This window comes from Myodes glareolus, chromosome 3 (genome assembly GCF_982192425.1).
Source record: "Myodes glareolus chromosome 3, mMyoGla1.1, whole genome shotgun sequence".
Classification (NCBI taxonomy): Eukaryota; Metazoa; Chordata; class Mammalia; order Rodentia; family Cricetidae; genus Myodes; species Myodes glareolus.
The window spans coordinates 59,568,340-59,595,809 of NC_142028.1; the positions used below are offsets into that span (position 1 = coordinate 59,568,340).

Genomic DNA, 27,470 nt, shown 5'->3' on the forward strand with positions numbered 1-27,470 from the left:
TTTGGTGAGGGCCTCATAGCATAGGCTGGCCTTGGAGTCACTGTAGAGTTGAGGGTGACCTTGAGCTCCTACCTCTGGAGTGTGGGGTGACAGCCTGGGCCACCACACTGTGCTCTAATAACTCTCTTTTTAACAATCCCCAAATACGACTGTCAGTGCAGATGAGACATGTCCCAGGAAGATAAGGAGGCAGGAAATGAGAGAGGGCTGGTAAGGATCTGGGGGAAGTGGCAGGCCCCAGTCTTTCTTCTAAGCATTCTGAGAGAGAAGCTGAGAAACAGCACTCGATGATGCAATGGGAGAGATTATTCATCCAGTAAAACTGAGGTTGGTGGGCTTACACGTAAGTGGGGTTTATAATCTGTAAAACATTAACATATACGCGTGTAAGCACACGTGCACATGCATGCACACAGAAGCCCTGGCCAGGTCTGCTCACAAAAACTACAGTAACTGCCTGCTTCACCAGATGTGCATCTGGATCCTGGGACAGGGCCAACAGGCCTGGGTTCTAAACTACGTTATAAAGCCCAGCTGTGTGATCCTGAACACAAAGTCTCCCTCTCTGAGCCTTAGCTTCCTTTCTGGATAGTTGGGTAATATGACCCATGGTAACAATATGTACAGTGACATGGGCATGTCAGATGCTCAGCCTTCGATTGGCCCAGAAGCTCCCGATGTGAGGTCCTTATCCAAGCATTCCTGACCCCGAAGAGAGCCCCAATACTCCTTTACAGGATACCAGGTATAACGGGGGAATGGCATGAGGTAGAAGAGTTCCCCAAGCAGGATGAAGATGAAAGTGGGGCCTGGGCCAGTTTCTGATCCCCATTTCTCCCTTTCTCCCACAGACGATGGGCCTTACTCAAAAGGGGGGAAGGACGGAACAGGGGCTGATGGGGCCCTGGTGTGCCGCCGCCAGAGCATCCCAGGTACCGTGGATCATACTCTGCCTTGAGCTCTGCCCTGGGGATTCCAGTGACTCATGAAGTGTGGTCACTCACCCTCCCTGGTCCTCCTTGGTGGAGGAGGGCGATGTCGCTCAGTGTTAAGTGGCTGAATGCTTACCTCCCTGCCCTCACCTCCCCAGTCTTGGTCCCAGAGCGGGCACTCCCTGCTCATCCTCCTGTCTGTCTGCAGAGGAGTTCCGGGGCATCACCATGGTGGAGCTGATCAAGCGAGAGGGCAGCACTCTGGGCCTGACTATCTCGGGAGGCACTGACAAGGACGGGAAGCCCAGAGTCTCCAATCTGAGACCTGGGGGCCTGGCAGCCAGGTGAGAGGTGTGGGGCAGTAGACAGAGCATGGGTAGGGGCAGATAAGTGGGGAAGCTTGATGTCTGCCACAGCACCCCACCAGGGCAAGGCCGTGTACCCTTTTGTGCCTTTCCCTCTGACCCCCCAAAGCACACCCTGGCAGATTCCTATTTATCCCTCCATATGCAACACTGCTTCCAGGAAGCCCTCCAGGCTTCCAACTAAGGTAGCACCTGTACACACTGTCCTCGATGTTCCCTTAGACAACAAGGGCTGGAAGTTGGCCCCAGTGTTCAGATGAACCAATCAGAGGGTTGCAGGGGACCATGGGAAGAAAATGAGAGAACAGTGGTGGATGGGACACTATAGCTGTTCTTTGGGTTTATGCAGGACGGTCAGAGATGTCACCATGATGCCGTCACCAGGCCAGCACAGTGGGACAGACTGGGAAGTTGTGGGTGTCACACCCAGCCTTGGTTAAACAGGCGCTGTCCCACCCCCTTGCTGTGTGGCCTTGGGCAAAGGAAGAAACTCTCTGAGAATCCAGGGGAGGGTGGGGTGAATGTTGGTACCCAGAGGCTAGCATTGGTCCAACGTGGACTCTGGCTTTCCTGCTTTAGGAGCGATCTACTGAACGTGGGCGACTACATCCGCTCAGTGAATGGGATCCATCTGACCCGGCTCCGACATGACGAGATCATCACCCTGCTGAAGAACGTGGGCGAGCGCGTGGTGCTGGAGGTGGAGTATGAGCTGCCCCCGCCCGGTGGGTGCCCTTGGACGGGGAACTCTGTCCACTGCCTCAGGCGTAGGGGGACACAGCTGCCTCCCTGTCCAGGCCTAGGGTGGTTGGGGGTCACCTAGACAGGGTGGGTGATGTCTGGACGCTGGCCACACAGGCTAGGGCATGCATAAAGTATGTTGTCACCAGGAGGTGGTGGGACCCTGCTCATAACTTGTCATTTTGAGTAGTTGGATAGAAGGGAAGGTCTGGTGACGTGGACTGAATGACCTGCTGCTCCCTGCCCCATGGCTCCCGATCCCACTGACCTACCCTGAGCACAGTGGCCTAGGGCTTCTCCCAGTTCTGAATTTTCAAAGTTGATCTAAAATGTTAACTGGAGTAACTGGAAGCAAGCCTGGCCTAGCCCCCAGTCTCACTGTATCCTGTACTCTGCTATGGCCCTGAAGAGCATGGTCAAGTCCTCTCCACTGTCCGTGGTGGACTAGGTGTGGGTAGAGATGAGGACCTCCCAGCGCCTCCCCCTCCTCTGCCTGTAAAGTGGAGAGAGGTCAGCTGTTGCTGTGACTCTATGACTGGTCACTTGGTTCTCCTGGAGTGAGCCTTGGACACGTCTGCCAGCACAGAGACATGGCAGAGAAACTCAAAGGAGGCCTCGATTTCTCCATAGCTCCCGAAAACAACCCGAGGATCATCTCTAAGACGGTGGATGTCTCCCTCTACAAGGAAGGCAATAGCTTTGGCTTTGTTCTCAGAGGTCAGTGTGACGGTCTTTCTTGGAGCTGAGATGACAAAAACAAGGTCACTGAGAATCCGCACATGCTCTCTGTCACATTGGTTAATGTGACATACATTTTGCTTAGAACTTTACCCATTTGCTTAACTTTATATCTGTGTGTGTGTGTGTGTGCAGCATGACGCATGTGTAAGGGTCAGAGGACAACTTGTAGGAGTCGGTTCTCTCATTTCACAGCATGTATGGGTTCAGTGTAGCAAACTCAGGTCGTGAGGCCTGGCAGCAAGGATCTTACCTGGACTGTATCTCAGTAGCCCTTGCTTAGGACTTTAAAGGACCCTGGACCACTGAGTCAAACATTAAATGGAAAATTGTGAGAAGCCACGAAGTATGCATGACTGATGAGAGCCCAACAACTGAGATGGGGAAAGCTGAGCCAGACTCTAACAGAGTTTGGAGTTACCAAGTAACCCAGGCAAAAAGGAAGAAGATGAACTCATAGGAGACACATGCTATTTGAGAGGATGTGGACTGTGTTTCTTATCCCTCATCCCACTTGTGGGGAGGGAGGCAGCCCAGGCTGGTGTCAAGGACTTCGTTTACCAGGGGAACAGTGGTAAGGGATTCCTGTTTCCTGTTGAATTCTGTCCAGGAGGTGCCCATGAGGACCGGCACAAATCCCGCCCATTGGTCCTGACTTACGTGCGACCTGGTGGCCCAGCAGACAGGTGAGCCCGCCTGATACAAAAGCATCTGCATCCCGTGGCCACTTGACATGTGGACGTGTGGACACTGCGGTCGTCTGAGGCCCTGCATTTTCACATCACTTCCCAGGAGGGGACAACCTGCCCAGAGTCACTCAGATTTCAGTGGAGGTGGCTAGGAGAGACCCCAGTTTGTCTCTTCCCAGAGTCCTCCTGACTCAGCCTATGACAAAGTGCTCTGAACCCTATGACTGGCCATTGCTGGGACCATCTGTATAAACCTCTTATGATCCAGCACTGCCCGGCTCAGACCATCAGGACTGGGAGGACAGGGTGTGGGATAGGAATATGTCCTATCCCCTGTCCCCTGACCTCTCACCTTTCATCTCTGAGCAGAAGACTCCTGACCATTTTAAGAGAAGCCTGGACCCGGCTTGTTGTAGATCTAAATTTGTCCTTGGTCTGAGGCCCTACATGAGTCGCTATTCATAGAACCTCCTGGAATAGCTTTGGCACCTGTCAGGGGTGACATTCCAGGGCAGGGATTAGGCCCAGACTGGAGCCCCGCTGAGTTCTTTCCCAAGCTCATCCATCACTAGGCCAGAGTCACTACTGGAAAACAGGGGCGGGGACAATGGGAGGAGACGCTACAGTGGGCAACACGGTATCCATAGATCACCCTCCCCTTCTCTGACGCTGTGTGTCCCCAGCCAGGTGGACACCCTCTCTGGGCTGTGGTGCTCTCTTGAGGTGAGTGAGTAGCCTTGAAGAACACCCCCAGCTCAGACATGCTGTGGGGTAGAGGGCATCAGAGCTAGCTTGGCACATTTTATATGCCCTTTCTGTCTGTTCAGCCCCAACTCCTTCAGGCTTCCCTCCCCACACTGCCCCATTCCTCTGCCCTTCAGCTGACTGGACTTTCACCTCCCCCACAGGGAAGGCTCCTTGAAGGTGGGTGACAGACTGCTCAGCATAGATGGGATCCCACTGCATGGGGCCAGTCACGCCACTGCTATAGCCACCCTGCAGCAATGCAGTCATGAGGCCCTTTTCCAGGTGGAGTACGACGTGGCCACCCCAGGTGCGTTGGAGTCTGAGGGTAAAGGGCCAGGGCAGGAAGAGGTCCCAGAGGCTCAGTACTACTTTGTACCGTGTGATCTTAGGCCAGTCTCTTAGCTTCTCTGAGCCTCTTGACTGTGCCAGGCATCTCCTGATTTCACTGGGGATCATGCAGGAACAATGCAGGTGAACTCTGTGGTCTTGGGGGGAAGGGATGTCAGTTAGCATGCTAGGTAAATTAATGTGTGTTAGATGACAGAGAAAAAAGCAAAGAGAGAGGGGAAGTGCCAAAGCATGTGTGTGCACACACATATGCATACGAGTACACACATGCATGCTCACGAGCACACACATGCAATCCCCCCACCACACACACACCGACAAGCAGCCTAGGGCATAGGCTCTAACTAGGGCTTGAAGTGAAGGAGTGACCCTTTGCAGACGCTCTAGGCAGGATCAACTGGAGGTGCAAAAGTCTTGGGGGAGAATATTCGGCCTGAGAGTGAGGGGCCAGCCTGGCTGCAATAGATGGCTGAGTGGGGAGAGACCCAGACAGACATGGAGGTAGAAGCTACAGGGCTCCAGGAAGCGACTAGCTGTCAGGGAGAGCTGATGAGACCAGGATGCTTGGGGTGCAGCAGATAGGGGGTGTTTCTGAAATATGATGGAGGCCTGACCCGATTTGCTGGTGGTTGTATGTAACTTTTCCCTTTTGTGCCTCCCCCTTCCTCGGCTGTGAGGGTTAAGGACGACAGAGCTAGTTCAGGTGGGACACTGAACACATTTACTTTCTACACTTCTTCTTTTTTTCTTTTTTCCCCCTTCCCATCATTCCAGACACGGTGGCCAATGCTTCAGGCCCATTGGTGGTAGAAATAGCCAAGACCCCAGGATCTGCCCTGGGGATCTCTCTCACCACCGGCTCCCACCGGAACAAGCCAGCTATCACCATCGACCGCATCAAGCCAGCCAGCGTGGTGGACAGGTGAGGTGAGGCAGGGGTGTGCAGGGCAGAGGCAACCTGCGGCTCTGTTCGCTGGACCAGCCCCTCTGGACCCCTGTCCTGCAGGAGTGGGGCCCTGCATGCTGGAGACCACATCCTGGCCATCGATGGCACCAGCACGGAACACTGCTCACTGGTGGAGGCCACCAAGCTCCTGGCCAGTGTGACTGAGAAAGTACGGCTGGAGATCTTGCCTGCACCCCAGAGTCGTCGGCCCCTCAAGCCCCCAGAGGCAGGTAGGCACCTCAACAAGTCTGGGGACCTAAACCTGGGATGGGGCAGGGAGAAAAAAACGAGGCACCAGAGTTCCAGGATGGAAGTCTTGAACTGACAGGAAGACTGTGTGATGTTAGTACACTAACTGCCTGCCACACTTGGCAGGGAAACTCAGCTGTGAGAAGGACTATGTGGGAGCCCATGACGGACTTTGTTGACTTAGTGTCTGCTAAAGGCCTGGCTGGAAGCCCTAGGGATTCTTTCTGAGGAGGTGGCCACTCTCCATGTCTCATTATATATAGCCGAGAGAGGAACCCGGATCAGGGAACAGGGGCAGCCAATTTCTGGCACCCCATGGGGTTCCATGCTGCTGTAAAAGTTTAAGGGGCCTTGTGAACACCACCAGCCTGCTGTGCCTCTTCAGTTTCTCCAAAGAGGCTCTTGTGGTAGCACTTATCCGGGAATCTCTGCCCTTCTTGCTTGTTGCTGCAGCTGATGCCTGGGTGCCATGCTCAGCGCATAGTGGGTGGCAATGCACGTGAGCAGGGTGTTCTGTGCCTCGCTGGCTTGGGCACTGCAAAGGTTTTGGATCTCACCGTTGGTGTGCGGGGACTAGTCTGCCAGACGATGGCTCCAGACGTCTGCGACAGCTGCGAACCTTCTCTCTCCCCTCTACTGCAGTGAGAGTACAGAGGAGTGAACAGCTGCACCGCTGGGACTCCTACAGCCCCTCTTGCCACAGCCCAAGGCCAAGCCACTGCAGGGCCCCCACCTGGGCACCTGGAGCCCAGAACCAGAGCCGATGTAACGTACCTGCTGTTGCAGCAATGCTGCCGTCCTGGTACCCCTTTCTGGTGGGCGGTGTCTGACGCACAGGGAGGGAACAGACACCGGAGCAGAGGGCTGCCCCGTGTCATTCAGCCTGTCCCCAGAGCCCTGTGGAAATCCTAGTCAGAGGGGCCCAGAGCAGGAAAGAGACCTGTCCAAGGCCACACAGTAAGGGGCTTTGCGAAGGAGAGATAGGATGCCTGTCTCTGTCCGTGTGGCTGTGTGGTTATCCTACCCCACCTTTGTGCAAGGGAATAGGATCCTGCTGGGGCTCATGGGGCTGTGTTCTGGTCTTCCCAGCCTTGTCCTCAACTCCCTTCTCCTCACCAACCGTGAACCCCGCCTTTCCCTGTGCCAACGCCAGCACCCTGCCCCGAGGACCCATGAGCCCCAGGACCACAGCGGGGCGGAGGAGGCAGCGGAGGAAAGAACACAGGAGCTCTTGTAAGCTGGAGGCCATCCCCATAGGGCACCAGTGTGGTTGAGGATGGGGCTGGGGGTGGGACTCGGGGTAGTGAGCCAGGTCCAGCGAGGGAGAGAGTTAAACAAGAATGATGTCACACATCGGAGAGTCCCACTTATGACAGAAAGGAGCCTCTGAAGCCACTGTGTTCAGTATCTGATGCCTGTCACCAAGGGTCACATAAGATCATTTCTGTGATATGTCCAGGGAAACCCAGAGAGACAGAAATAGGTTGAGGACAGATTGCCTGAAGCAAGATGCGGGACCTGGGGCAATGGGTGAGGAGGTGGTGGCTCCTTTCTTTTCCTGGTTTGAGACAAAAAGTCTCACTCCGTGGCCCAATCTAGCCTAGAATGCACAGTCTTCCTGCCTCAACCTCCCAAGTGCTGGGATTTCAGCCATGCACCACTAGACCTGGCTAGGGGGTCCCTCAGGAGGGAATGACAATGCTTTAAGCCATCAAATTTTACACTGAATGGGTGACGACTTTTGTGTGGGGATTGTGTATCAATAAATTGTTACCAGGAGCTGGAGAGATGTCTCAGTGGTTAAGAATGTTTACTGCTCTTGCAAAGTTCAGTTCCTAGCACCCATGACAGGCAGCTCACAACCATATGTAACTCCTCTTCCAGGGGGAGTTTATACCCTCTTCTGGCATCTACAGACACCTTCACTCACTCACTCACTCACTCACTCACTCACACGTGTATAATTAAAAGCAAAGAGGCATGTAGAATATAGAACACAAAATACAGCACCACCCCAAATCCGGTTTTACTCTCCAAGTTTTAGTTACCCACAGTGAACCACAATCTAAAAATATTAAACGGGCAAATCTGGAAATAGACCATATGTTTTAAATTGTACACTGTTCTGAGTAACACAGAAAGGAAAAGCTTACGTCCGCATCACTTGGTCCATCCTGGGATGTGAGCTGCCTGGCACATCTGTCATGTATACACTACTCAACTGTCAGTCACCCTTTCTCATCTCTGTGGTCAGATGGGCTGGTGTCCACTGCTCAGGTGACACTTACTGTATTGAATGCCCACACTGTACTGAGGGGGGTAGCTCAGGCAGTGGACTGCCTTCCTAGAGTGTATGAAGTCCTGAATTTTACCCTCAGTATTGAATAAATGGGCAAGGTGGTACATGCCTGCAATCCCAGCATCCAGGATGGGGAGGTGGGAAGGTCGGAAGTTCAAGGTCGTGCTACACAGAAAGGTCACGACCAGTTTGAGCTATGAGAGACCCTGTTTCAGAATAAAACAGAAGGCGCTACAGTAATGATTCTGGTAATTTTTTTGAGAACATGCTGGTATAATAATTATAGTTTATCATTAACTATAGTTAATCTGTCTCTTCCTGAGACTTGTTTGTAGGTAAAACTTCATCATAGTGGGGTGTGTCTAGGGTGTCTGTAGATTTTGGTACTATCCATGATTTCAGGCATTTCCTGGAATCTCGGAACACATATCCAACGGATAAAGAGGGTTCTGTAATATAATAAATAATACAGGCATCTAGAACCTCTGTCTTACAAAGGTCTCTAATGCCATGCAGGGTAGATGCCATAATGCCCCTGTACAGACAAAGAAGCCCAGGCCCATTCCAGGCGGCCGCAGGACTCCTGCTTACCTGCCACTCTGGCTCCCAGACCTCTTGAGGACTCTCAGTGGGCAGCTCTGGGAGGGCTCACCAGTGTTCATCTAAACCTCACCCTCCCATCCCACAGTGTCATTGGCCTCCAGCACTGTAGGGCCAGGCGGGCAGATCGTTCATACGGAGACCACAGAAGTTGTGCTCTGTGGAGATCCCCTCAGTGGCTTCGGCCTCCAGCTCCAGGGAGGCATCTTCGCCACCGAGACCCTGTCCTCTCCGCCGTTGGTACGCTTTATTGAACCCGACAGTCCCGCTGAGAGGTGAGCCTACTGCCTCTGTGGGCCTGCAATTTGGGGAGCCTAGTCCAGTGGGGGAAACTGAGCCACAACTATGAGCCCTAGCTTCACAAACATACTTTTCTTAATCACCGTATTGGCCCCATGAGCAGTTTTACAGTTAAGGAAACCGAGGTTTGGAGAAGTTGGTGCACTTGTCTAGAGTCACACAGTATGTAAGCCTTACCTACCTGTCTGCCTCTGGTACTCTGTTTATATTGTAAGACAATGGTATCATCTCCAGTGGACAGACAGAGAAACTGAGGCCCAGAAAGCTCAAACCCTTAGCTGGGAACAGGGCTGAGTCACTGAGACCAGGAGCTAAGAATAGGCCCCCACTTTGCACCACATCTGGGGTTCTAGTCACTGGCTTCTTCTTTCCACTGGGCTCTGGGGGTTAGGTGTGGTCTGCTGCAGGTGGGGGACCGTGTCCTGGCCATCAATGGCATTGCCACTGAGGATGGAACCATGGAAGAAGCCAACCAACTGTTGCGGGATGCTGCACTGGCCCGCAAAGTTGTTTTGGAGATCGAGTTTGATGTGGCAGGTAAGTAGGTCACCCAACTGCACACACTCACTCTGGATCCCTGCCCCTCCCCCTTTATGCTCCCTGGGACCTTGCACAGAGCATGCCTAAACCCTGCCTAGTGAGGAGGATGTGCCACATGGAGTCAGGAGCCTGGAGGACGTAGAGTGGAATGCATGCAGCAGGGACATAGAGTGGGACTGAAGGACTCCAGGCAGCGTAAGTCAGGGCTCTGGTCCTGGGAGTTCTACACTATGTGGACAGGACACTGCCTCCCTCTGACCTCGGTTTCCCCATCTGTCAAACAGTGGAAGACAGGGTGTGGTAAGAATTAGTGACAGGTTGTGAAAATGCTTGGGTCCAGTTGGACCAAGTTTGGTTCCATGTGGGCCAAGTTTGGTTCCACCCTGCCCAGCAGGCCCCATCTCTGGCCTCCGCCCTGTCTCTATTCTGAAGACAGCACTCAGCTGTTTGGAGCCAAGTGGTCAGCTCTCTAGGCCCCAGCTTCCTCCTACATCAGGAGGAAGCAGCGGGGTGGAGTTGGCACGGTCGCTCTCTGAGATTACCCCCTCCCGGCCCATGAGAAGCCAGAGTGGGTGCAAGATGCAGGCCTCTGAGCTCTTCTGGAGTCTCGCGTCACCCATGGCTGTTGGTTCACAGAATCTGTCATCCCAAGCAGTGGGACCTTCCACGTGAAGTTACCCAAGAGGCGTGGCGTGGAGCTGGGCATTACCATCAGCTGTGAGTCCTCTTGCCCCCTTACCTGGTTTATCTCACGACATCGCCACAGTGGGCTGCAGCCCCGTTCTATAGAAGGGAAACTGAGTCACGCAGAGGTGAGCTGATTTGCTCACAGCCACCCAGCCAGGAAGTAATATGACCAGGAGCCAACAGTGTCCTCTCCTGACTCCACCTTAAACAGGGGGCCTTCAAGATTAAATTCACAGCCTGTCTCCCCTGCTCCACAGCAGCCAGCAGGAAGCGAGGGGAACCCCTGATCATCTCCGACATCAAGAAGGGCAGCGTGGCGCACAGGTGGGGCGCCACACGGGCAGGGGTGTGACCGCGGGGGCGGGGCAGTGCCCGTCGGCACCAGGCTCCTCCCATCCCCACCCCACTCATGCAGGACTGGCACCCTCGAGCCAGGCGACAAGCTGCTGGCCATTGACAATATCCGCCTGGACCACTGTCCCATGGAAGACGCTGTGCAGATCCTGCGCCAGTGTGAGGACGTGGTCAAGCTGAAGATCCGGAAAGATGAGGACAACTCAGGTATATGCCTAGGAGACCATGGCTGATGGGCAGCTGCCGAGCGGGAGGGGCGCTGGGAGGACTTCTGTAGGCATCCCTTTCCCTTGCTCCAGGGCCCTCAGGAGCCACCGTGAGGCTCTCCAGATTGGGAGATGTGCAGGGCTGATATCTGAGCGGCTTGCGGGTTGCAGGGTTGACTTTGGCACAGGAGAGGCAGCCTGAACTGGTGGGCGGGGAAAGGAAAGAGGAAAGAGGCAGGAGAGGCAGAAGGGGGTGGTGAGGAGTGCTGTAAATGGGGTGTCCAAGAAGCAGTGTGGGACCCTCACCCTGGAGAAGCCACTGGTGGCCAGTTTTGCTTTCCTTCCTCCTTGTCTCCTGTCCTTATACCTTCCCTGCTTTTTTTTTTTAAAAAATTTGTCTTTTTATTTATTATTTTTGTTTATCTTGTTTCTATGTGTATGGGTGTTTTGTCTGCATGTAATGTCAGTGCACCACGTGCATGCTTGTTGCCCAGGGAGACCAGAAGAGGGAGTCAGAGCCCCTGGAACTGGAATTACAGGTGGTTTTGAGCAGACATGTCAGTATTGGGCGTTGACCCTGGTCCTCTGGAAGAGCAGCAAGTGCTCTTAACCCCTGAGTCATCTCTTCAGCCCCTCCTTTCATTTCTTCCCTCTTTTCTCTCTTTTCTCTGTCTTCACTCTTCCTTCCTCCTTCCCTCCTCTTCCTCCCTCCTTTACTCTCCCCTCCTTCTTCCTTATTTCTCTCCTTTCCTCCTTCCTCCCTCTTTCCCTCCCTTTTCTCTCACTTCTCCTTGCTATAAATCTTGAGTTGCTATGGTTGGCATGTGAATCTGTGTTTTCAAATCTCGGTTCCATGTTCTCGTAGGCTTTTTTTTCCTTCCCTTCATGGCTTCTGGGCAGCAGGCTGGGAGCCTGAGGTGCCTGAGCAGGTGTGTGAGGGGTTGATGGAGTCCTAGGTGGTTGGAGAGTGCTGAGACTGGGGAGGGGTGGGTCCCAGCCCTGCCCCCTCCTGGGCCTCACCCTCAGGAGCCTGTCCACCCTTAGATGAGCAGGAGGGCACAGGCGCGGTCAGCTACACGGTGGAGCTGAAGCGCTACGGTGGACCCCTGGGCATCACCATCTCCGGCACCGAAGAGCCTTTTGACCCCATCATCATCTCTGGCCTCACAAAGCGTGGCCTGGCTGAAAGGTAAACTCTGGGGTAACATGGGGAGGACCTGGGGACCCTCGGGGAGCAGAAGGTGGGCTGTGGAACCAGCCAATCTGATTTTTACTTCCGTTTCAGCATCAAACAACTCAAGGATAGTCACTTCCTCTCTGAGCACTTGCTCCCCATCCTTCACAGGAATTTTGGTCCAACCCAGTGGCCAGGACAAAGGAAAAGAGGACAGAAGGGCCCAGGGGACCAGAGTTGAAGGGTCCAGTCAGGGCAGGGCTGGGCTAACCTTCGGCTGCCTCCCAGAGTGTATCCCCTTAACAGCCAGCACTCTGAGGCCTCTGTGTGCCTGAATATCTGGGGTAGGGCCCCATTGATAGAGCCGCACGTGAGGCTTATCCTGAGTCCCTGAGGCTGCTGGTCTGCCTGTTACTCTAAGTGTCTCTGGGACTGTGCCAGGGAAGGAGCCTTGAGAGGAAGGTGTCCTGACTGCCCCTCAGTGGGGTGGGCAGAGATGAAGTGGGCCCCAGGTGAGTGAGTCCCAGCTTTCTACCTCAGCTTTGCAAGGAGTGAGTCAGGGGAGCCAGGAAGTGTGAGCTCCCCTGCACAGCAGGCCAAGGTGCCTGCTTGCAGGGTGAACTTCATAGGGCCCAAGCACCCAGCCCATCTGCCTAGTCAGGGTTCAGACTCGGGCTGGGCTGCTCCTGGAGCGCCCTCTACTGGACTCCAGAGAGACTGCAGAAGCCTAGTGGACCACGCTGACTCCGGAGGGTGGTTCACAGCCATCTACCCAGGGCAGCGTAGTCCAGAGCAGCTGCGGTACAACCCGACTTGCTCTCCAAACCGACTTCATAGTCGTCACATTCAAAAAGCTAGGCGGGAAGAAATTAATCTTAAATAAATATGCATTTCGACATGTAACCAATATGCATTTTTTTAGATTTTATTTATTCATTATGTATACAACATTCTGCCTCCATGTATGTCTTCAGGGCAGAAGAGGGCACCAGATCCCATTACAGATGGTTGTGAGCCACCATGTGGTTGCTGGGAATTGAACTCAGGTCCTCTGGAAGAACAGCCAGTGCTTTTAATCACTGAGCCATCTCTCCAGCTCCCAATATGCATTTTTTAAAGCTAGCTTGCAAAGTCATGGGTTTCATCATGACATTTCCATATGAATATGCCTTCGTTACACTTTGTTTTTATTCCTCCCCTCCCCCACTGCCAACCATCCTCCTGATCCCCTTCCTTCTCTTACATAGCTCCCCTCCTGTTCAGGTCCCAAGTGTCCACCCATGAGCCTCTAGTTTTCCCTGTGTCCCTGCTCCCATCATGGTCTTCTTACAATCTTTATAACCCTTCCCATATATAATTTTAACTCTAGTGTCCACATATGAGAGAAGACACATGATTTGTCTCTCTGAGTCTGACTAATCTTGCTCAACTTAACTATTTCCATCTATTTTTCTTATAAATTTTGTTTTTCCTCTTCAAGCGGTGTTACCTTGAACTCACAGAGATCTGCCTGCCTCAGTCTCCCAAGTTCTGGGGTTAAAGGTGTGTGCTACTATGTCAGACAGCTATTTTCAGTGAGAAGCCTCAACATTGACTTCCTTAGAGAGCTCCAGGCCAGCCTGTGCTACTTAGGCCAGCCTGTGCTACATAGCAAGACCTGTCTCAGAACAAAAGGGGAGGAAGAGGGTGACTTTGAGTTGAACCAAGAGAGGTAGAAAGCCTGGAATCTGGGGGAGAATGGTTCAGCAGAAGTTCTGAGGATGGCTTGGGTCCCTCACCCTCTCTTTCTCCTTCCCGCTCCCTCATTCTCTCTCTTCCCACCTCTCTGAGACAGGGCCTCAGGATCCCGCTCTGCCTCTGGAACACTGAGACTACCAGAGTATGCTGCTTTGCCTGAATAGCCTTCCTCCTGCACAGCTGGGGCCAGTCAGGCCTGTGCCTTGGGGCCTCTGCAGGGTATCTGACGGCAGAACTGACACACTCTGAGACTCTAGCATCTGGGTCTCATGTGCGCTCTGTGCTCCCTCCTCAGGACTGGCGCCATCCACGTGGGGGACCGCATCTTGGCTATCAACAGCGTGAGCCTCAAGGGCCGGCCCCTGAGCGAGGCCATCCACCTTCTGCAGGTGGCAGGGGAGACTGTCACACTGAAGATCAAGAAGCAGCTGGACCGTGAGCCTTGCCCCTTCCTGGGGACTTACTGGCCTACACAGGAAGGGCAGTCCTGGGTCAAGCTATGTGTCCCCAATCTAGAGAGGGGGTGGGGTCCCTGTACCAGCTGATGAGGAAGCTAAGAGAGAGAGAGACCCTGTGCCATGGTAACATAGCGCAATATGGGGTAAATTCTGGGTCTAAACCGTGCTCCTCATTGCTTCCTATCTCTTCAGGTTCCGGCATGTTCCTATGTCGTATGTTCCTATGTGCTATGTATGCCACAGTTTACCTGAGTCATGGGGTCTTCTGTTAATCTGGCCTCCATCACTGTTTGCCTTATGACCTTTGACCTATTGTTCAACCTCACACACCTCAGTTTTCCCATCTGTGTGATGGGTTTACTTACTAGTATGTCCCCCACAGCAGCAGCCAGGTTGTCAAGTGCCTGGGAATTCCCAGAAGTAGGGAAACTAAGGCTCACAGAACACCTATCTCTGAGGTATCTATCTCTGATGATGCTCTGTCTCTTCCCAGGTCCCCTCCTCCCCCGCCAGTCAGGCAGCCTCAGTGAGGCCAGTGATGTGGACGAGGACCCCCCCGAGGCCCTCAAGGGAGGCTTGCTGGCAGCCCGCTTCTCACCTGCCGTACCCAGTGTGGATAGTGCTGTGGAGTCCTGGGGCAGCTCTGCCACAGAGGGTGGCTTTGGGGGCTCAGGTAATGAGCCCGGGACCTTGAACAGGTTTCTGTGAAGGTGATCCCATTGCCTGGTCTTCTTGACACCTTCTATCCCAGCTGGTCTTTTCCTTCAGAGGGAGCTCCCAAGGTAACCTGACTACCTCCGCCCTTCACCTGCCCCTCAGAGGGGTCCGCACTCCTGTCTTTCCTTGCCATGAGCTGGGGACAGAGCAGCTTTCATTCCTCTGTCTCTCTCCTTATCCCCGTGCCTAACACACAGTAGGTGTCAATTCCTGTTCATTGTGTCCAGTTGAAGATGAGAAGGCAGACAATGTCTTCCTTGCCCTTGTGGCTGAGGCCCACTAGTGCTGCCCTCGGGCCTGTGATTAACGCAATTAGCAGAGAAACATCTCTGGGTTCTTGGTTTCAGGTAGGGCCTCTGGCTCTCCCTGAGTGTCCCCATCCCAAGCCCCAGGGAGCTCATCCTCAGAGTTCCTGTAGGTCTGTCTGGGTGTGGTCGAATCAGGAACTCCATTTTAAGGAGGCCCTTGAGCTGGCCAGGCCTGTGGAGCTGACCGTGGTGCTGGAACTTCAGTGTTAACTGCTGACTGGCTGGCTGTTCAGGCGCTTGCTGGAGAGACAAGGACTCCTGGGTCTCTCAGTGATCACTTGGGCCCAAGAAGGGCACATATCTGCCCACTGGTATCCAATTTCTGGGAACAAGGAGGGGGCAAGGCAAGAATAGAGAGAAGGCCCACACCCCTCTCTCCACCCGCCAGGCTCCTACACTCCACAGGTGGCAGTCCGGAGCGTGACTCCCCAGGAGTGGCATCCCAGCAGACTGAAGAGCAGCCCCCCACCTCTTGAGCCCCGGAGGACAAGCTACACACCTGGCCCCACTGATGAGAACTTCCCAGAGGAGGAGGAGGAGGGGGACTGGGAGCCGCCGATGAGGTCTGTGGTGGGGACGCTAAGAGGGGGGTTGCCAGAGGGTGGCAATGTCAGGACAGGGGAGCTAGGAAGACAGAAGAACATCCCTGGCCTGAGGAACAGACCTGGGGTGGAGAGGGCATCTGTGGGAAGATGGCAGTAGACATGTCCTGTTGAGACAGCAGCTCGACTTGTTCCCCCTGAGTCTGTGAATAGCTGTGCTCGAAATGGCAACACGGACTGAGAATTTGAACCCAAACTCCTCCTCAGATCAGGTTGCAGGAGGCATGCCTCTCGGTTCACAGCCACCTGGGCTGTGCGTGGTACATGTGTATGACTGGGCTCCTACAGCAGCCAGCTCCCACAGAGTGGGTCCCCACAAGAAACACCCATGCCTCCTCGGCCTGGACTCGCCTCTCTATCTCCTCTGCATTGTCCTCCTTAAAAGCAAAAGCAGAGCCAGGCCTTTGAGAAATGAGGACTTTGTGAATCACTGTGTGGTGAACTGCAAAGGGCTCTGAGAGCTGTCAGGGGTCCTGCAAGCTAGGTGTTAGCTGCGGATGGGCCACACAATATGGGCTGGCCAGGATGGGTGCCTCCCCCCTCCCCCAGCACAAATACCCCATTTTCTTCATTCATCTGTGTCCTGGCTAGTTCTGGCTCTGTTCTGTCACTGTCCCGTGGTGCCATGTGTCTGGGTGGGATCGGACTGTCTTCTGGGGCTATCCCATGGATCTTTCTGTCTGTCTCTGTCTTCTGTCTGTCCGTCTTTCTTCCCAGGCGTCCTGTGTCACCGCTCTCCACCCCGTCTCATCTGCCCCTGTTATAATTGGCCACCAACAGTCTTGGTCGCCCCTAACTGCGTCTCCCCCCACATTCTGTGTCACCAACCACTGCCCTGGGGCCCCAGCACTGCCACCGAGGACACCCGCCTGCCTGCCTGCCCGCCCTATGGCCCCTGGAGCCCAACACTGGGCCCTGGGCCAGGAAGACTCCTCAGGCCCAGCCCGCCCACCCTCCCGCCTGCCAGGAGTTGACGCTGTGGTTCCTGTTGCAGCCCAACCCCTGGCCCCGCCCGAGAGGAGGGCTTCTGGAGAGTGTTTGGAGAGGCCCTTGAAGACCTGGAGTCCTGTGGTCAGTCGGAACTGCTAAGGGAACTGGAGGTACTGTCCCCTGACCAGGGAGCCTGTGGGGCACCATGTCTGGACACACTGTAGAGCTGGGGGAGGCTACACACCAATGGAGTCAGGTTCCTGGGTCACTTGGGGATGTGTAATACCTATATGTCTTGCTGCTGTGACAAAAGCCACTTTAAAAAGGAAGGGTTGGGCTGGAAATGGTTCAGTTGTTAAGGCACTTATTCAGATCCCCCAAAATCCATGTAAACGCAGAGTGGGCATGGCAGCCTGCCTGCAAATCCCAGCCTCTAGAAGGAGAAGCCAGCGGATCCCCAGGCCAAGCTAGTTAGCAAGCTTAGCTATTATCGATGAGCTCTGGGTTTGATTGAGACTCTGCTGCAATGAATAAAATGAAAGAGCAATTCTGGTGTGGGGGGTGGTTCTGGACATCAACTTCAGACCTCCACATGCACTCAGACACACATGCCTGTGCACTCCCACACATGTGCACATAGACCCATGCAAATATGCTTCCCCACATATGCATATCACATCTACATACGTGAGGAATGGCAAGGAGAGGAAAGGATTTGTTTTGTCCCACACTTCCAGGACTTAGTCCATCATGGCAGTACATGAAGCCTTGGCAGCAGGAGCCTGGGGTTGCTGGTCGCTGCGTCTGCAGTGAGGCAGCAGAGGCTTGAACGCTGTGCTTGGCTCTATTGTCCCTTTCATTCAGCCCAGAGCTCCAGCCCCTTGGTCGGAGCCACTTACATTCAGAGTGAACCTTCCCACTTCATGAACTCCATATAATGGGCATGTGCATAGGTTTATCTCTATTACAGTATGCATGCTCTCACCTGAACACACTGCATGTGAAGGGGCCTATACACATAGGCATGAGGGACATGCACACACGTGCATATCTTTAGGGCATGCCATGTCTGAGAGCATGCATGGAAGGGCCCTGAGGCCATCCTGCTGCCTGTGTGACATGTGCACACATGGCATGGGTGATGAGGGGCTATGGGTGGTGGGGTCAGAAGGATCTGATAAAGCCATTCTAAGTTCAGTTTGGGGAGCAATTGAAAGCTCTGTTTCATCTGCTTCCACCATCACCCCCATTTTATTCTAGCATTGTTGACTGGGGGCACTCCCCATTCATCAGCCTTGCCAATTACCAAATTAAAAAAAAATAGCAACCCTGTTTTGGTTTTTCAGTCTTTCCTTTTTGTTTTCTGTCTTGCTCATTTTGACATTCATTTTCTTAGACGGGTGTGTGTGTGTGTGTGTGTGTGTGTGTGTGTGAAGTAAAGATACTCATCCTGGTTTCTTAACTATTTAATCTCCACTCTCCTTCCTTCATATAATATATTTTCAAAGCTATGAGTTGATCTGTTAGCCCTGAGTTGTCTGTGACCCTACAGTTTTTGTTTGTGGACTCTTGTTGTCTACTCTGTATCAAATATTTTAATGGTTTCCATTGTCATGCAACACCCTTGAAATCTACAGGAATTCGTGTGGTCTTAGTCAGAGCTTCTATTAATGTGATAAGCACCAGGACCAAAAGCAACTTGAGGATGAAAGTGTTTCTTCCACCTCTTAGCACATCATCCAGGGGAGTCAGGATAGGAGCTCAAGGCTTCTTTCCTGGAGGCCAGCTTGCATTCTTGCACGGCCCAGCACCACCTCCCAGGAATGGCACCTTCCACAGTGAACTGGGCCCTTCCCCATCAATCTTCAAACAGGAAAATGGCCTGCCTACAGGCCAATCTGATGAAGACATTTTCTCAACTGAGGGTCCAGTCTTCCCACATGACTCTAGCTTGTGTCAGGTTGACATAAAAGTAGCCACCACAGGGGTTTTAACTGCTAATTGCCTGCTTTAATCTCCCTCCCAACTCACCAAGCCTCTTCTTGACTGTATCTATCACAATATTTAACCCAGTTCCTAGAAATTGTTTCAATTTCTGCATTTTTAATTTCCCTAACACCTCTACTTTTCTTTTTTGTTTGTTTGTTTGGTTTTTGGTTTTTCAAAACAGGGTTTCTCTGTAGCTTTGGAGCCTGACCTGGAACCATCTCTTGTAGACCAGGCTGGCCTCGAACTCACAGAGATCCACCTGCCTCTGTCTCCCAAGTGCTGGGATTAAAGGCGTGCGCCACCACCACCCGGCTAACATCTCTGCTTTTCATGTCTTGGGATTTTCTTTCTTAACATCTTTTATTTTCTAGCTTCTTATTTTTCTGTATGTTTTAGAGAGTCTTGCATTTTCTATCAGTCCCAGTCTCCAGGGTTCAGGTTCGCCTGTCTGTTGTGTCTCATATGGTCATGGTTCTAGTTTGCCTATTTATTGCATCTGTGGTCAGAGTATAGGTTCACCTATACGTTGTGTCTATGGTCAGCTTCACTGCTGCGCTTCTTCAGCTGCACTTGCCCATACACCCTTTCCTCTGTAGTGTGGAGTGTCTTTGAGGTCTCAAGTCTTTGAGCTTCACTAGTTCCAAACTGGGTTTTGCCTGCATGTATATGTGTCCTACATGTGTGCAGCTCCCTCAGAGGCTAAAAAAGGGCATCAGAACTCCTGTCACTGATTCCATAGGTTGTGAGTGCCAGGTAGGGGCTGGGAACTGAATCCAAGTTCTCTGCAAGAGCAGCCTGTGCTCTTTGCCATTGAGCAATCTCTCCAGTTTCTTCATCTTCTGTTTTGAGACAGGAACTCTTATTGAACCTGGAGCTTACTGTTTTGGCTAGACTCTCTAGCTAGCGAGCCCCCAGGGATCTGCATTCCCATTTGCCATGCAGACCTAGGATTATAGATGCACACTGCCATGCCTTTGCACAGGCTTATAGATGTGCACTGCCATGCTTTTACACAGGTTCTCGAGACCTTGACGGGTCCTCATGTTTGTGGGCTTTTCCCATTGATCTACCACTTAGGCGCTCTACTCTCTAAGGACCCTTATCCCAAGATTCCAAGTCTCTGGTCTTTCCTGGTGGATTCTGGCTCTCTAGGAGGTGAGGACTACTTGTAAGAGATGTACAAAAGTCATCTTCCATTCATTCCACCAAGGCCTTCCCTCTCTCCTTCTTGACAGCTTGACTGTTCCAAAAACAGTTGCTTTCTCAGTCTTCCTGGCACTTGGACATCAGTATCAAACAGAACTACCCACCAGAGTGGAAACTCAGATACCATGACGGACATGAAGAGAGAAATTTCTAGGCTGGGGAGTTACCTGTGTGCCTAGGAAGCTGAGTATCACAATGGAAGAGGCTCATCCTACTCTGACACCTCTGTGTCCCCCTACTCATGTGGTCTGTGGATGTCCCTTTCGGGAATGCGATGGTCTCAGCTCACTCTCACAGTTGACTCTGCCCACTGCCCCATCCCATCCCACAACCCCACTCCTTTCTCATCTTCATCCTTGTCCAGATGACACTTTTCCTTTGACTTTTGCTTGCCAATTCCATGATCCCACCATGTCCTTTCTGACCATCATTCCCTCCTGAACACACACATCTGTTCATGTTACATTCTCCCCCAGTTACTTGCTCCAGAGTCACCCTGTTGTCACCACGGGATAAGAAGTCACATACTTACTGTAGGCTGCAGGGTACTGGAAGACCCTTCCTCTCCAGGCTTTCCTACAGCCCAGCTTTGCTGTGTCTCCCTCTGCAAGGGGCGCTCTTCTCTCCCCTTCCTGTTTGAGATATTTGCTCTGGAGGCATCGCTGATCCCTCCCTCTGTCCTACCTCTTCCTTCCCCTGTGCCTTGATGATATGAGCTGAGGCTCAGAACCCTAACTGTGGAGTCAAATTCTGAATTCAGGTTCTCTCTCTAAGCCTGTCTGTAAACCAGAGAAGACAGCTCGGTACCACAGAACGTGACATGAGCTAAACTTGCAATCACTGAGAACTGAGCCTGGCACAGAGCAGATGCTAGTCTGCCATTAATCCCCAGAGGCTCTTGTTCTGATCCTGTGATTGGCTGATGACCCGCCTCCACTGTGTTCCCCCTGTGATCAAGCACCTGCCTGACAGAGTCGATTGGAGTATGTATATGGTATCTGAGTGACAGTCGTGTTCCTACAGGCTTCCATCATGACAGGCACTGTGCAGACTGTATCTGTGGATGGCAGGCCTGGCCCTCGACCCTGGCGTCGGAGCCGGGAGGTCCGAACATCCTCTGAAGACCTGCAGGAGCTGCTGTTGCCAACGCCCCTGGAGATGCACAGGGTGGGCACTGGGGTTGGGAGATGCCAGTAGGCACAGTGTGGGCACAGGGGGGCTGGCAGCAGGAGGAGTTTACCTGCTTGGGGTACTGAGCCCCCACTTGTTGAGCTTGATTCTCCATCACTGAAAAATAGGGACTTAGGGGCTGGAAGGAGGACTCAGCAGCTAAGAGCACTGGCTGCTCTTTGGGGGACCTAGGTTTGGTTCCCAACACGCACCACAGTTAGAAAGCCCTGGTAATTCTAATTTCATGGAATCTGATGCCCTCTTCTGGCCTCCAAGGGCACCAGGTGCACAAGAGGTATGCAGACATCCATACAGGCAAAACATCAAATACATAAAATAACAAAAACTTTAAAAACCCAAAACAACCAACCAACAACAAAATCACCCAGGGAATTTTTAATTAGGTTTTCTATAACTCTCACCATCTGTATAATTACACTCCACACCTACATATAGACATGCCTGTGATACACTTTTATGATTCATTTTTCAGCAGTCGTTATCCCTGTATGCATGTACACATATACAAATATGTATGATACATATATACATACATGTATATATACAGTAAGGTTATATTACATATAGGCATATATGTGTGAATATACAGTTAGTCCTCCCTACCTACAGGCTCTGAATTCAGACCACCAACCACGGATCAAAAGTATCCAGGGAGAAGCTGGGCATGATGGTACAGGTCTTTAATCCTAGCACTTTGGAGACAGAGGCCCTCAGACCTCTGAGAGTTCAAGGCTAGCCTGGTCTACATAGCAAGTTCTAGGCTAGCCAGAACTACATAACAAGACCCTATCTAAAATAATAGCAAAAACAATAATAATAATAATAATAATAATAATAACAGAAAAAAATCTGTACTGTACATAGGCCGACTTTGGACCTCATTCCCCGAGCAGTACAGGTAAATCATCTATGTAGCACCAACCATGCACTAGGAGGTCTTAGAAGCCCTCTGGAGAAGACTTGAACATGTGGGCAGGCAGGCACAAGTTCTCTGCAGATCTTACACCACTGAGTATCTGCAGATTTGGGGGTCCTCACAGAGTCCAGGAGCCAGCACCCTGCAGATCCCAAGAGACCACTTTGCATGCCACCGTAGGCAGATGACTAACATCACCTTCCTGCCACCAGCTGCATCTCTTGCACCTGTAGGTATCTATGTAAGAACCAAGATATCAGAGCACATGCCAAATCCAGGGGTTTGCCCAGGGTGGTGAAAACGCTATGATCTCCTGCTTCCCTTTTTAAGGGACTCCTAAGCACGGGGACCTGTGGGCTGCACATAGCAAGGCCAATATCATAGGGCACGGGCTCAATAGGCTGCTGAGAGCAGCCTGGAGCAGGACCAGCCAATAGGCTGGACCTGTATCCCAGGACGTAATGGGGACTGGAGCAAAGGCCATCTCTTCTTCCTCCCAGGTGACCCTGCACAAGGACCCAGTGCGGAACGACTTTGGCTTCAGTGTCTCAGATGGCCTCTTGGAGAAGGGTGTCTATGTCCACACGGTGCGTGTTGATGGGCCAGCCCAGCACGGAGGCCTACAGCCCTTTGACAGACTCCTGCAGGTAACTCAGGGAGGCCCCAACACTGGCCCAGGTACAGGGCTCGATTCTCACTGTGAAAGTGCATGGGAAGGCCAGGGGGCTGAGTCAGGTGAGGTTGCTCACACCAGAGCTGAGCTTCCACTTGCTGTTGACCACCTGGCTGACAGAGGGCCTGCCTGTCTAGCAACGGTTCCCTTAGACTCCATGGTGTAGGAAATCACTTCCATTTTTTTGTCCTGCCTTCACTCCAAACCATTATATGACAGGCCCCCTGTCAGTCTACTGGCCAGAACCAGTCACATGGTCTTCTAACAGAAAGGGAACCTGGGGAACAAAGTTAGCTGTTCCTAGCTTAGCCTCCCAGCCCGCCCGTCCCTTGGTCCAGCTGTTTTTGTTCACTTGTTGATTTTCTTGTATTTGCTCTAAATGTACTTATGTTTTCTCCTAAATCTGGGTGGGGACAGGACTTCAGGAAAATCATACTATTTGATAAAAACCACGGTTCTTGCCTCAAAGGGGGTTTTACCCTGGGCCGTGAATGACTGAAATCAATATGATTTGTAAAAGTATTAGTGGATCTATCAGGCAGGCTGGTTACAGCACGTCAGAAAGCCAGGCTTTAGACCTCTGATGCCATTCTTAGTTTGGGGGTTGGTGGAACCTAGTGGTCACTTGATCGTTAAAAGGACGCTAGGTCAGACACAGGTGGACAAGGAATGGCAATTCGGTGGGAGCTAAGATAGCTCAAGATAAATTCTGAGCTTTGGTCCTGCCACGTTCTACTCTCTCTTCAGCTCTAGTCAGTCTTGCAGGTGCAGCTTCTTTTTAGAACTTTCATTTATGGGGACTCTGTCCCTTGGCTGTGCACTGTGCAGGTCAACCATGTTCGCACTCGGGACTTCGACTGCTGTCTGGCGGTTCCACTCCTGGCGGAGGCTGGAGACATCCTAGAGCTGGTTGTCAGTCGTAACCCACTGGCACAGAGTCGCCGGACACCACGAGCACCAGGCCCCAACAGTCCCCAGATGCTCTGAGGTCATCACGTAGCTCAGCTGGAGGAGCGGCCCCCTACTCATCCACTTGTGAGTCCACAGATTCCACACCCGGCAGAGTGGAATCATCAAGTTGGATCTTCAAGATGTCCAGTGAACCCCACCTAAAAGTGGTCAGCCCTGCTGCTCAGCCGAGAGAGAGTTGGGGCTCCTCCAGATCCCTGCACGGTCACCTCAGAACAGTGGCAGGAGCGAGGACAGCCCTGCTCCATGTGTTAACTAGAGTGCGCTACCAGTGTTTCCCATCCTGAGAGGGGAAGAAGCAGGACAGTTCTGAACTGTGGCAGGAAGTGTTCGGTGACCCAGCTGTACAGGTGGTACCCAGTCACACAGGGACGCTGCCACCAGGAAGGATGTGGCACAAGAAGGATAGTGTTCTCCCTTCTCCCAAATTTTGGTGTTTTGAGAGCCTCCAGCATCTAATGACCACACTGAGAAACCCCAATTAGGAACATCCAGGGTGCCAGAGAATGCTTGCCCCTTCCTTCAGGTTGGTGGCTTCATGGGTGACTCTGGGCCCCAGAGCAGAGCTGTGGCCATCAACCCTCCTGCTCCACAAAACCTTAGCGCAAGTCACTGCTTGGGGTGGAAAAGTCCAGAAGTGTCCACTCACCCATTATTCCAACAGTTATGGAAGCAAGGCTGAGTCCTAGCCCTGCTGCCAGCCCTACCAGTGGAGGGGAGAAGGAGGAAAAGGAAAGAGAAGCTGAGATGGAGGGAAACCAGCTGAGTAGAAGAGTCGCAAGAGGGAGCAATGTCCAAAGAGGCTGTTCAAGGAGGCCCCCACTTCACAGCTGGGCATACCGACATCCCCTTAGCTCGGGCTTCCTCCATCTCTGCCAAGCAGAACCCTTTCAGCTTCAAGCAGGACATAAGCCACCTCCCCGTGGTGTGGGCTGGTCTCGGATTGGCTCTGTGTTTACCCAGTTCAAGGTCTCAAGGATCCAGGGGCCTCCAACCCTATCCCATCTCCCCTTCTCTGCCCTTGAAACTCATTGCCAGAAAGACTCCCTGTTCAAGAGGACGGATGGGGGCCCAAGAAGCCATTCTTTGCTCCTGGTTCCCTTCATGTCTGTGTGACCTTGGATGAACCTGAGCAGACACCAGGCCATCTCCACGTACTCACTGGGACCCCTTGGCTCTCTGCTCTTCCACGGCTTCCCCACTACCATGCCCTTTGTGACTGTTTCCCCCAGGTCCCTCAGGCCTGGGTCCAGGTAACCCAGCACCTCTGCTTTCACTGCCCCAGGGTAAAAAGATGCTGCCCACCTATCATGGGCAACAAACAAATCAAGATCTTCAGCTTTGAGGGCAGGTGAATGACTCCTGGCCACCAGCACCCGATACTGTGTGATCTTGGGCAGATGGCTCAGTCTCTCCAGGTTTCTGGTATGTGACATGACTTGACTGTACTCTAAGGGCCTCTTGGCTTGGGAAATCTGTGTTCCACTCAAAGACTTCAGGCTCTGAAAACACAACTACTCGACCCCTGACCTCCCCTCGGGCTGAGGCTCTCCCATTCTCCCAGACATATGCAACTAGGTCAAGCGGGTGGACCTCCTGGCCACGGCCTGAGGCCTTCTCATATGCAATACCCTCCCCCTGGCTTCTCACAGGGGTGTTTGCCCACACAACATCCCTAGCTTCCTCCCCAGTGAGCAATCTGCCTGCCTATGCATTTTGGGTACCTCCCCTGTGACACCCCCGTCCCACCCCCAGAGCTGTATTTTTCTCTGGCTAATATTAGAACATATTCCTTGTAAAGTATTTTTCTATATGGGTTTTCTTAGGGCTCCCAGGAAGCACCCAGCACACCCATGGCTCCATTGCACAGGCTGGTCTGTCTGATCTGTCTGGGGCCCATGGCTAAATCTTTGTTCCACCAGGTATCAGTGACTGGGGGGTGGGGGGTGAGTGCTATTGGGATGAATTTTTAATAAAATTGATTAAATGCACACAGTAAATTGTTTACTTTATTTAAAAAAAAACAGGCTGGTAAGGTTCAGCTTCTCTGTGAATCTTGCAGCCCCTCAACTTCTTTTCATTCATTCATAAAGTGGTCCGTGGACCTGAAGAGATGGCTCAGTGGTTAAGAGCTCTTAGTTCTCTTGCAGAGGACCTGGGTTTGGTCCCCAGAGCCCACACGGTAGCTTACAACCATCTGTAACTCTACTTCCAGGGGATCTGACACCATCTTCTGACCTCTGCAGGCCTCAGGCACACATGTGGTGTACATACACACAGGCAAAACACTCATACATATAAAATGGTGATCTAGTGGCTAAGAGCATTTACTGTTCTTTCAGAAGACCTGGGTTCAGTTCCCAGCATTCATATTAGACAACTCTCAATGGCCCTTAACTCCAGCTCCAGGCGATTGAACGCCCTCTTCTGGCCTCCATTAACACTGCACTCACATGCCCATACCCACCACACACACAATAAATAAAAATCCTTAAAAGAAAAAGTCAGCTGGCTGTACATCATAGTGAAGACAGTGAGCTGGTCATAAAGAGTCTTTATAGAAGGCATAAAGAACCATGGAGAAAGCACTACCTATTGGAACAGGGTAACGAGACCTGCAGCCCAGGAAGGGCTCCTCTGAAGGAGGGATAGCCACAGTAAGAATTTGTAGGACAGAAGCCAGTCCAGTTAAGACCTGGAATAAGTGTCCCTATGTGTGTGTGTGGGGGGGGGGGGCAAGTGCAAAGGAACTGTGCCATAAATGAGTCTGGCAGGTTTTATGGTCCAAAGGGGTGGTGGCACTGGGAATTGTGGGGTGGGACATGCCCTAGTCTGTGTAGCCAAGGAATCTTGGGCATTGGTGAAGGAAGGTGCCAGGTGGATAACCTGGAGGTCTGGCTGTTGCTCCTAAGTTTTGAGGTCCTGGGGCAAGGTAAGCTCACTGGCTCTGGGGTTCAGAGCATAGGGTTCAGGTCCATGGGGTGGGAAAACTTTCAGATCTACAGGCAGAGAAAAGCTGTCCCTCAGGGTGTCAGTGAGCTCACTATTCTCAGGGAGGTGGGGGGAGGGACGGAGGTAGGAACGAGGGCCACCACCATTCACACAGCCTATGTGTCAAGCACAGCTCTGAGACTTTGTAAGAACAGGTGAGATCCTCCTAGCAGCCTTCAGGAAAGGATTCTCTCTACACATTACAGAGGAGGGACCAGAACTCTGAGAGGTTAAGTAACTTGCTTAGAGGCACACAGGTAGTATAGGGTATAGCCAGGATCCAAACACAAACCAATTGACTCAGACACATGGAGGGAGGGAGGTGGACAGAGGCCATCAAAAAACAGCCAAAACATGGTGTTGAGCTGCTCCTTTAATCTGACACGTCTATGAAACCAGTTAGAGCAGACCCATAGTCCCCACCTGCCCAAGATCTGGCTGGGAAGTCTATGTACTCTGGAGCAAACCCAGTCTGTGAACTTCCTCTCAGCAGTTTTTACCCTGCTAATCCAGGGAACATTCTTGTAGGTGAAATTTTCCTGTCCTCACCTCCTGCTCCCAAATAACTGGGAACTGCTTCCCAAATGACTGGCTTGGAGGCTTAATAATTATAAAGCTTGGCCAATAGCTCAGGCTTGTTACTACCTCTTACATTTAAATTACCCCATATTTCTTATCTGTGTTCTGCCTTGTGGCTCATGCCTTATTACTTCATTTTCTACACATCCTGCTTTCCTGGAGGCTGACTGGCATCTCTCTTGACTCCTCCCTTCTTTCTCCCAGCATCCTTAGTTTGGTTGTCCCACCTATACTTCCTGCCTGGCTACCAGCTAATCAATGTTTTATTAAACCAATTTGAGTAACAAAT

At 52.3% G+C, this 27,470-nt stretch overlaps 1 protein-coding gene across 1 annotated transcript; it reads left to right on the forward strand.

The window, feature by feature from the left end:
• Positions 1 to 790: 790 nt before the first annotated feature.
• On the forward strand, positions 791 to 25,602 carry Grip2 (glutamate receptor interacting protein 2). The gene is made up of 23 exons (XM_048438382.3): positions 791 to 932; positions 1,141 to 1,276; positions 1,877 to 2,022; positions 2,669 to 2,755; positions 3,387 to 3,462; positions 4,374 to 4,519; positions 5,335 to 5,482; positions 5,567 to 5,736; positions 6,398 to 6,520; positions 6,845 to 6,988; positions 8,743 to 8,929; positions 9,346 to 9,491; positions 10,131 to 10,211; positions 10,439 to 10,505; positions 10,597 to 10,742; positions 11,786 to 11,930; positions 13,948 to 14,087; positions 14,604 to 14,783; positions 15,524 to 15,698; positions 16,732 to 16,837; positions 20,886 to 21,029; positions 22,470 to 22,616; positions 23,471 to 25,602. The coding sequence occupies exons 1-23, from the start codon at positions 791 to 793 to the stop codon at positions 23,627 to 23,629; spliced, it is 3,141 nt and encodes a 1,046-aa protein (XP_048294339.3). The 3' UTR covers positions 23,630 to 25,602.
• The last annotated feature ends 1,868 nt before the right edge of the window (positions 25,603 to 27,470 follow it).

Excerpts from the sequence above, each read along its gene's own strand:
- Grip2 (XM_048438382.3), top strand. The coding sequence starts at position 791 with ATGAAGATGAAAGTGGGGCCTGGGCCAGTTTCTGATCCCCATTTCTCC. Across the intron at positions 2,023-2,668 it reads GTATGAGCTGCCCCCGCCCG|CTCCCGAAAACAACCCGAGG; the intron begins GTGGGTGCCCTT and ends ATTTCTCCATAG. Across the intron at positions 4,520-5,334 it reads GTACGACGTGGCCACCCCAG|ACACGGTGGCCAATGCTTCA; the intron begins GTGCGTTGGAGT and ends CCATCATTCCAG.